Here is a 9,912-nt window from a genome sequence, read left to right as displayed (position 1 = left end):
GGGCAGAAAAATCTTGTGAAACTGTTCATTGTTCAATCTAGGTGGTGGCTGTATGATGTTCACTGCAAAATTCCTTTAACTTTTCTGTATGAAAATTTTCATAATGTTGGAGAGGGAAAGAAAGCAGTGAAAAGGACACCCAAGGCTGGCTCCCTGGGGTCAAACAGCTCAGCCCCTGAGTCCCTGCCTGTCCATGGAGTGGTGAGGACTGAGCCCTCCAGCTGGCCCCTTTTTGACCTAAGCCTCTCTCTGCCCCATGTCACTGAGTTCTCACAGAACAGAAAGTCCTAGATCTTCTCTACTTACCAGTCCCCAGGCAGCCTAGCATGGGGGATGTTATTTAACAAAGGACTTTGGAGAATATGGAATTTTTGTATGTTTGGAAAAGAACATCAAAAAGCCTTGAGTCCTTATCAAAATCCCCATTTCTTAGACGTTGCCTCTAGTGGGTTTCTTTTACTGGCAATGAAAAAGTTACTAATGAGTCAAACAGTATTTTAAAACCAAATGGAAAAGCAGTAAGGTTATCTTTAAAATAAAAACGTAAAAAATAAAGGCTTATTTTTGAAATACAGAGGACATAAAGGCACTAGAGATAGCAAGAATTATAAACTGGGCTGGGGTGGGGATGGGAGAGGAGGCAGGAAGTCTTTAGGAATCTGGAACTTCTGAGAAAGAGTTTACCCAAATTGCAAAGGTGGAGAACTTCCGCAGCGCGCGCGCTTACCGCTGGGGGGCGGGAGGGGGACATCTGGCGACAGTTGCGGGCCCGAAGCAGCGGCGACCCCTGGCTTCCTTCGGCGGACAGGGGTCGTGGTGGTTCGGGGAGACTCGCCCACAGAACCGTGCTGCAGACGCGGGCAGGGACAGAGTCCGCGGCGCGGGCGGCCTGAGCGTGTCGTAAGAACGGAAGGAAATTGATGGGAACCCTGGGGGGCTGGCGCGGGTCCCCTCTCTCCTCATTTCGTCCCCAGCGGAGCCCTGTCTGTTCTCTGGGGCTAGGCCGGCAAGCCCACTGCCGCCCGGAGGAGAGCTTGGGAATTCTTCCATTCAACTCCTCCCCGCACTGCGAGCCAGGCACTTTGCAAAGAAGGGGTTGTGGAGAGCTGTCGGGGCTGGGCCCCATCTATTCCTATTTCTCCCAGCACCCTGGATGCGAGCCTGGGGATAGGTGTCCCACCGACGAGGGTGCCGGGTTCCCCTTGTGGCCTCTAGGAAGGGCTGGCTCTCCTACCCGGCCTCCCCCAGCACCCGCCCCCGGGGACGTCAGCTTCTGCGAGTGGAGCACGAAGTCCGGAGCCGGGGCTCAGTGGAGCGGAGGTGGCAGCCGCCGTCCGCCGCCTGCCAGAGTCGTTGTCCTTTTAAAGACGGGAAGGACGAAGGTGGTGCAGCGAGACGCGCCCACCTTCCCTGCCACTGCAGAAGTCCGTTTATTTTTCCTGAGGGTTGCAGACTGCGCTCGGACTCAGGGTGCACCCCCGGGTCCGTGGACACTCTGAGAAGCGGTGGGAGGCGGGGCAGGGGCTTGGGAGACATCAGTGGGATCTGGTTCGAATAACTGAAGGCCTTCTGGCCAACCCCAGCTCCTGAGCACACGACAGTAGTGACAATGGGATTAGGCAGACGACAGTGGACATCTCAAATGGCCCGTTTAAAGCGTCAGGGCGGCGGCGGCCCAGGGCGCCGGATCTTATCCCCACTGCCGCCCCCTCCAGTTCGGTGGCTGCAAAATCGGGTGGCGCGAGGTCACCTCTGTCGCAGGCGCGTCACGGAGCACGCCCACAAAGGATGCTCTGCTCCTACACGCAAGGCTTGCCCACGATACAAGCATAGCCTCCCGCACCCCTGCATATCTTCACCTAGCCGCTCGCGCGCGTTCGCCCCCACCCCGCGCCCCCTGCAAGCATCCACTCGCGTCCCAGCACCGGGGGGAACGCGCGCCCTACTCTGGCAGTCTCCCCGAGCATTCTTCGAGCACCGTTCCCACCTGGAGAAATCTTTCCAAACGAAGCCTCCCGCCTAGCCGGGGTGACCAAAAACCTCTTTCTCGTGGCTTCTTTCGCAGTGAGAGAAGACCCCAGGGACCTCCCAGCTGTCCCAAGCTCCCGGCTCCCATGAGGACAGTCTGACCCTGACCCTTCCAACCTGCCTGGGGACCTGCCATCCCTTGAGGTGCTGCCCCTGGAGTTGGATCCGGATTAGAACCGCCCTCTGGGTATTTCAAGCAAACACATTCTCAAACGGTCGGCACCAGAAAAGGGGAGATTTGGACCCAAAGGGCGCCGACCCTAAAAAGCCAGGTCTCTTCTCTGTGGATGTTAACCCCCCAGCTGGGACCCGAGGGGCGGTTCTGGGGCTAGCGGCCGCCCTGGGGGACCCCAGGAAACACACAGCTCGCTCCTGATTTCCTTTATAGCTCTCTTCACAGTCAGCTGTATTTTGCAGCTGTCTGTGTCCTTGTTTATCGCCTGTCCCCTCCCCCTACTGAGCTTACCTGTAAGCTGCAGGAGGGCAGGTCTGGGTTTCACCTGGCAACCGGCACAATCTTTAAGTGTTTGTTGGACAATCGTACAGGCAGTCTATACTTACTTGTTGAACATATGTATGGGATTTTGTACATCAGAGCATTGTGTGTTAGAACTGGAGGTCCCCCAGATTCTCAGGTGATGGTCCGAATAAACCTTGACGAGCAACTAGTGAGAAGGAAGGACAGGCAGCTGCCACACCAAACCTCTCCGCAGGCTCCTTCCTGAGTCTGGATGAGAACCAACCTCGGAGCTCTCTCCAGATCCTTCCAGTGCAGCGGCTCCTTCACGCCCTCGGTCTTAGCCGGGCGGGAACCCAACTCCCCACACCCCTAGACTCGCACAGCGCAGGGATCCCGGCTGGTGCCGCCGTACAGAATTTACACCATGCCGCGGGCGCCTTTGTTTCTTCTTTATTTGCGGATATAATTATGCACCGCACTCTAAATTAGAGATAAGATTTTTTTTTCTGATATACATTTCATCTTATTCACCACGAGCACACCACAGGCACAACAGAACAGTTCCACAACCTGATAAATTGCACAAGATGAGTTTGGATTCCTGAAAACCCGCAGGCAAGCCAGCCTCGCCGCGGCTTCTTGCCTTCCGGCTTCACCGAAGACAAATCGCCCACCCAAAAATATGTCTCCCGGCCAGCTTTCCTGCTGCGGGGTTGAAGTGTCTCCGGAATGGGGACTGGCTCTGGCTGAAAATGGCAGGACGCTGCAGATTCCGAGCACTGGATGGTTGTGAAATGTCCCCCCAAGGTCAATTCCCGCGCCTGCGAGCTGCGCCCCCGCCTCCCTCCCGCAAACCAGGGCGTTATGGAAAAGAAAGGCAAACAGAAACGCAGATGCGATGTCTGGTGGATCCCTACCCCCCACCCCCCATCCCCGAATAATCAGAATCTAGGAACCAAAGATGTTTAAAGCTTGGCTTCCCAAGCGCGGCGTCAGGGCGCACCGAGCTGGAGGGGGCGGGGTGGGGTGGGGTGAAGGGGGGGCGCAGGGGCGCGCAGGAACACCCCTAGGGCACGCCTCCAGCGCTAGTCCTCCGCGTTGGTTCGGTAGGCCTCGATGAGGCCCTCGAGCGAATGCACGAAGCCGGACACGCTGCAAATGCCGCCGATGACGAAGATGGCGACGTCGAAGAAGACTTGGTGCCACAGCAGCTTGCGCCAGAGCAGGCGCAGGTGGAAGAGGCTGGGTAGCAGGAAGCAGAGGCCGGCGCCCGTGAGGCTGCCGGTGAGGCCCATGAGCAGCGCGAAGTGCGGCACGTAGATGGCCATGAGAAGCGTGAAGACCACGAGCGCGCAGCGCAGCGTCAGCCCCCACGACTTGAGGCGCCCGTCGCCGCCGTAGCAGGCGGGGAAGAAGGCTCGGCTGCCCTCCTGGAAAAGCGACTTCTCCAGCACCTCTACCGCAGCAAAGAAGGGCAGTGGGTAGGACAACAGCGCCTTGGCCACTAGGAAGATGTTGACCACGGCGCGGATGGAGCCAGGCAGGTTATCGGTGATGACCTCCTTGGTCTCATCAGCCCAGGTGAGGTAGGCGACGAGCGCGAAGAGGCCCTTGAGCACGCAGGCGGCGATGTGCGTCCAGTTCATCATGCAGTGGAACTCGCTGGGCTGCTGCATATTGCCCTCGAGCGAAGGCAAGAAGATCTGCGACGTGTAGCTGAACACGATGATGCCAATGGAGATGGGAAACTTCTTGACATCGATATAGAACTTGACCTTCTCCCAGGCCCAGTCGCGCGCGCGCGATAGGCAGTAGGCGATGACCAGGATGTTAATGACGAAATGGGCCAGAGTGCACAGCAGGCTGAACTTGGACACGGCCTTGAGGTTCTTGAGGAAGGCGCAGGGCAGCAGAACGGCAGTGGCAATGATGGACCAGGACTTCTGCGACACGGGCAGCCCCGGGAAACTGTTGTACATGAGGTTGCCGCTCACCACCACGTACAGGATGCACGTCATCACCAGCTCGATGATTTGCGCCACGTTCACCACGCGGCCGCCCAGCGTGGGGAAGCGCGGCGCGCAGCAAGCGTTGGCGATGGCCACGTACGAGTCCCGCACGCGCACCACCTCGCCGTCCTCGTTCTCCTCATACAGGCACGCGATGAGGATCTTGCCGGTGTAGCAGCAAACCACGGCGGCGAAGATGATGAGGAACAGCCCCAGGTAGCCGCCGTGCAGGATGGCGTAGGGCAGGCCCAGCACGAACATGCCCTGTGGGGCGGAGAGGCAACCAGACCCGCGCGCTCAGAGCCGCGACCTCAGAAGAGGGGCCCTGGGGCGTGGCTTAGGCTACGTAAGGCTGGAAGGGGACAGCGAAGAAAGGTTGAGAGCTGGGCCTAAAGCCCCTGGGAGGAGATCGGAAGAGATTTAAGGAGGGGCTGCAATGGCGGGCAGGGGGGGCCTTAGGGGAGAAAATGGGTTGTTTAAGGGCCATACTCGGGAAGGAAACGTTAAAGGCGGCAGTAGGAAAGGAAAGGAGATGGTCTAGAGAGGAAGAGACATTGAGGATGACGCAGCCACAGGGAGGCAAAGAATACGGAAGAGAGAGTATCCCACCTCCTAGGGACGTCCTTGGGGTGGATGGGGGGTGACCAGAAGCGGAGGGAGGGGGGAAAGGAGGGGGTCTTAGGGCCTTATTGCAGTTGCCTTGGGCCGGGGCCAAGTCCTAAGGAAAGGGGACTAAATGGGGGTGGTAGAGATAAGCAACAGACAGGGTCTCCGGCGAGAACGTGGGCGCTGCACAAAAGGTCAAGTCCAGAAGCCATGGGGTTGAGCGGGAAGGGCTATGGAAGGAGGAAAGAAAAACGAACGAAATCCAGGTACCTGGAAGCCAGCGGGCCTCCAGCCTGCCGCCCCGGCTCACTACCCGGCCTACCCAACGCTACCTGCAAAGGCGCCCCAGACGAAGGCGTCAGCGGCCCGGGTGGCCCGGGTCCCCGGTCCCGCGTGGCCATCTGGTCCGGCCCTAAAGCAGGAGGCGTCTCGGCTCGAGCCGCCTAGTGCGCATGGCCTGGCGGAGTCGCGCTCAGGGCAGGGTCCCTGAGCAACCTCGCCGCGGCTGTGGTCTGCGGGAATCCCGCGATCTGCGCCCCAACGATCACGAACTCCCAGGACCCCGCGGGGTCTTGCCGCAGGGTCCCGGGGCGCCTAGGGTTGCAGCCTCCTCCGCTCCGCAAGCCTCTGCCTGCCGGCCCCCACCTGCTCCATAAGTCGTTGTGCGGACCAGAAACCCACTGGTGGAATCCCGCGCCGCCTGGCGTGGGTGGGGTGGGGTGGGAGTAGGAGTGGGGGAAAGGGATGGTGGGCCTCAAGACCAAAGGCGGTTCTAAGCCTCGGGTGGGGGCCTCGCCGGGGTTATACGCGCAGGAGCTAGCCGCCTCTGTGCGCTGCAGTCGGGATTTCGGGCGAGAGGGGTGAGTCGTTGTGCAGGTACCCCGGGGTTACCGTGAATTGTATGCGCTTCTGTGCACACACCTGGGTGCTTGTACGTGTGAGTTCGCGTGCATGTCCCTAACAGGAAGGGGGTATGTATGAGTCTTTTGGGGCAAGTTTGCATGTACAGGTATGTGCCTGTGGGGGAGTATAGGGTTGTACGTAGGTGCGTGTGGGCATAGTTGTGTGCTTTATATAGAGATGTCGTGTGCGCCTGTGCGCGCTTTTGTTCGTGGGGAGGCGGGGCTGTGGGCATGTGTGTCTGCCTAGGTGCGTGTGCGCGCGTGTGTCTCCGGGGAGGAGACTCCCGGTGCAGCGATTTCTCCGTCCCCCTTCGTCCGGAAAATGCAGCTGTGAGTCCATTCCGAAGTCCCAGGCAACACCATTCCTTCGAATCCTGATTTTCTTTCTCCCTCAGTCCCCCACCCCGATTTCACATTCTCCCCCCTTTTTCCCTCTCTTTTGCTGGGTTTCTAGAAATGTGTATCTGGCTAGCCGCACCTCGGCCTGGCTGTCCTGCGGCCGGGGTGGTGGGAGGGGATCCGGGCGGGGGACACCACTGCGGGGCGGAGATCCTAGCTTGGCCGGGAGGGAAGGGGAAAGGGTACTACCCTGTATTCGTTTGGGGGCAGAGCCGGGAATCCGCGCTCACCTGGATGGCGTTGGTCACGTTCCAGCCGGCCTCCCACGCCGTGATCTTGGGCTTGTCCTGGCCCCCGAACTCGCCACCAGCCCCCACCGCCTGGTCCTTGGAGCCCGAGGGCGGCAGGGGCGCGCCGCCGCCACGCTGGTAATGGATGTCACCCTCGACGGGCGGCTCGGCGCCTTCCTCCCCGCAGGGCTCGCCCTCGGCTTTCAGGATGTCCATCTGCAGGCCCTGTCGGTGCTCAAAGTCGAGGTCGTCGCAGTGCGCGAAGCCCACCGCCTCCTCGTCCGTGGCCGCCTGAAAGCCCATCCTGGCGAACATGCCGCTCACCTTGGCCTGAGACTTGTTGGACACGGACGTGGCCACGTTGGTCAGCTTGCTGCGGAGCAGGGTGGCCATGGCGGCGGCGGCGAGGGGGCCCGAAGGGACCCGGAGAAGGACCGAGGGGGCCGAGGACGCGGGGGACGCGCGGCGAGACCACGAGGGCGGGAGGGCGCAGCGCCGCTATCTCCGCTCGCTCTCTCCGCGGCGCCCGGGACCACTCTGGCTCATGACCCTTTCGGCTGGCGCTAGAGGCTGGCTCAGGGCTGGACCCGGCGGGCGGCGGGGCTGGCGGAGCGGCGGCGGCGGCGAGTGCACTGCGGAGCTGCCGCGGGGCGCGGGCTGGGCGGCGGAGGGCGGCGGCGGCGTCAGAGCCGCTGCGCGAGGCTGGCGCGGCGCCCCCACCCGAGCGCAGCCCGCTGCGCGCCCGCCTCTCGGAATCAGTCGGGGAGGGGGCGAGGAAGGGAAAACACCCCGAGGCGGGGGAGGGGGGTGCTTGGGGAGGGGGCAAGGAGATGAGAAAGGGGGCGGGAAGGGACTCAGGAGGGAAGAGAAGGGAGACGGGGGCAGGAGAAGGTTGCCCTTGGGAAGGCGGCGGGAAGGAGCAGGAGAGGGCGCGCGGGCGGGATTGGGGGGCAGGAGTGCTGCATTTCTGGGGGAGGTGCTAAACTCGGATCCTGGCCCTTCCCACCTCGCGGCCGCCCGGGGGAAGGGAGGGGGCCCGGGCGGGCTGATTCTTGCTGTTCCCCGCCCTGGACCACCTCCTCCAGCGTCTCGAAGCCGCGCGGTGCGAAATCCTCTGGCCAAAGACAGAACTGGGCGCTCGGAAAGCTAGCAGGACCGATGCCTGTCTCCCGCCGCGCGGGTCGTCTGGGCGTCGGTCTGTCACCTCGGCACGCACGACTCGCACTTAAAACTGGCCGCAAGCCCGCTCAATGTCAGAAGTGTCCGGCATGGCCCCTCTCAAGAATGCTCAGCTCCAGGCTCCGTCTCTGGGACTGTCTTCGCGAGGCCAGGGACACCTCGGTGGAAGAGATTCTGCGCGTCGCTGGCGCAGGCAACCGCGTTCCAAATGTGTGCAGAATGGAGGCGAAAGGTTGGCTTTTCGTTTTCTTTTCGATGGGGCTGGGGGACTGGAAGGAGACAGACTTGGTAGAGGATACCCCGCGGAGGCCTCGTGGCGCGTTTGCGAAAGTCCACGCGGTTGGAGGGGCGCAGGCGGTGTCCGCGCGAGGAAGGACGGGCTCGCCGCGCTGCGAACCGAAGCGCGGAGGCGCGCGGTGCGCTGAGGCCCTGCCCGCACCGCCGTGGTCCGGGCCACCAGAGCCTGCACTGTTTGGATTGAGTGGGGTGCGTGCATGTGTGCGCGAGGGTATGAGAGAGACAAAGACCGATACTCTATTAGCTGTTGCTTAGGGCCGGATCTGTGTTTGATTGCGAAGGGGAAATTTTGTAACCGTGTGTATTCTGTGAGTGTATGTGGTTCTGTGCGGGTTTGAGTCTGTGTGTGTGCGCAGTAGATGTATGTGTCCTTGCGCGGAGGTTGTGCGCTGTCTGCGTTCGAGCGTGTGTGAGTGCCTTTGTAGTTGTGTCTGCGAGCGGGTCCGCTGCTCTATAGGTCCCTGCGTGTGTCCCCGGCTGGGCTCCCGCCCGGACTCCTTCCCCCAAGCCGTACCGTGTACAGCACGGTTCGACCTCGCAGCCCCAGCCTGGAGGCTGTGACTCGGCAGAGGGGAAGAGCGAAGGAAGGGCCCGCCAGTATCCCTTCTGCCGAGGCCCTTTCTCTCGGAACCTCAGTCTCCTCCTCCCGGGCAGTCTAGATTAGCCCACATCAGCGCACAAGTAGGGCGGCCTGAGGGCTCTGACCAGTGAGTTGGAGCTGCCGGGATAGCCAGGTCCCCTCAGGCGCGCCACCATCTCCCGAAAGCCCCTTCCCAACGAGGGAACCTCCACTACATTGGACAGAGGTCTCCTAATCCCTTCCCACACAGCCCCTTAGTTCCGCAGGAGCACAGGTAAGCCCCCACCGCCTGCCGGGCAGAAACCAAATAGGAGCCCTCCCTCTAACTTGAGGGACTCTGCCCTCTCCCCAGCCACTACGACAAAAAACCTCCCCCTAGAGCCCATCCCCAAACCCAGACCTCCAAGTCATGGCAGGATTCAGAACAAAGACAAGACACAGATTCTCTCCTCCAAAGAGGCTTTGAGATAGATCTGATCTCCCATCCTAGAGATTTACCCTGTCCAAGAGCCTGTCCCTACAGATTCTTCTAGACAAAGATCTCATCTCCTAACCCCCATCCCCTCCCCTTCTGTTCCTGGTGAATTCTTTTGGTCTGCATGAGACCATCCGGGCAGAAACTGGGTGTCTTTGTAGGGTTCCCTAGTGCCCCCCAGCCCCATACAGATGCAGCTCTTGAGATGGGTGTTGATGCTTTCTTTGACAAGTGAATCAATGGCATGACTCAATTGGCCATTCCCAAGTCATGTGTTGGTTTAATGAGGGTCAGAAATACTTACCCTCTTTTCCTTTTCTCTCATGACATTCAAAGCTATAGGCCCAAGGTGGACTAGGAAGCTCTTTCTTCAAGGGTGAGAAAGGGGTCGTTTATTCATTAGTGCAGCAAACCTTCTCAGCCCTTACTGTGCACGTGGCTCCCTTGTGGCTCTTGCGGGAAGCACCAAAATGACCCAAACATGGAGCCTGCCTGTACTGTGCACCCCAACTCTTAGGTCTGGGAAGAACCACAGAGAGCACCCTATCTGATCACTCTTTCTGCGGTGCTTAAACCCTCCCTAAGACATCCCAACGGGCTGGTCCCTCCTGGCTTCCACCTTCATTCTACAGCAGAGCGAACTCACATCTCAAGCAGTGAAGTGCCCTGCCCAAGGTCACGGTCCTGGCCTGAACCCAGGAACCCTGGCCCTCCACCGCTACGTCTTGTCCTTCCATCCCCTCTCCC

The 9,912-nt window shown here is 60.4% G+C and overlaps 1 protein-coding gene and 1 long non-coding RNA gene across 4 annotated transcripts in view; one reads left to right on the top strand and one right to left on the bottom strand.

Moving 5' to 3' along the window:
* Nucleotides 1-2,923: 2,923 nt before the first annotated feature.
* On the bottom strand, nt 2,924-8,377 carry SLC32A1 (solute carrier family 32 member 1). The gene is made up of 2 exons (XM_004482266.4): nt 6,635-8,377; nt 2,924-4,761 (listed from the first exon to the last, which is right to left on the bottom strand). Exons 1-2 carry the CDS (start codon nt 7,025-7,027, stop codon nt 3,574-3,576), a joined length of 1,581 nt encoding a protein of 526 aa, XP_004482323.2. The 5' UTR covers nt 7,028-8,377; the 3' UTR covers nt 2,924-3,573.
* Nucleotides 7,492-9,912, top strand: part of LOC101429979 (uncharacterized) — a 115,015-nt gene continuing 112,594 nt past the window's right edge. For 2 of the 3 annotated variants that reach the window (XR_189147.5, XR_011647329.1), the window contains exon 1: nt 7,501-8,045. This is a non-coding gene — a long non-coding RNA (uncharacterized lncRNA). Of the gene's footprint in view, nt 8,046-9,912 lie in introns of all 3 variants that reach the window. The other variant, XR_011647328.1, reaches the window with a different exon arrangement.

Source organism: Dasypus novemcinctus, chromosome 24 (genome assembly GCF_030445035.2).
Source record: "Dasypus novemcinctus isolate mDasNov1 chromosome 24, mDasNov1.1.hap2, whole genome shotgun sequence".
Lineage (NCBI taxonomy): Eukaryota > Metazoa > Chordata > Mammalia > Cingulata > Dasypodidae > Dasypus > Dasypus novemcinctus.
This window is presented reverse-complemented; position numbering and strand designations above follow the sequence as displayed.

What these genes read in the sequence shown, in the direction of transcription:
- SLC32A1 (XM_004482266.4), bottom strand. Translation starts at nt 7,027, where the DNA reads ATGGCCACCCTGCTCCGCAGCAAGCTGACCAACGTGGCCACGTCCGTG. An exon ending in ACGTGACCAACGCCATCCAG is followed by an intron (nt 4,762 to 6,634) that starts GTGAGCGCGGAT and finishes TCCGCCCCACAG; the next exon opens with GGCATGTTCGTGCTGGGCCT.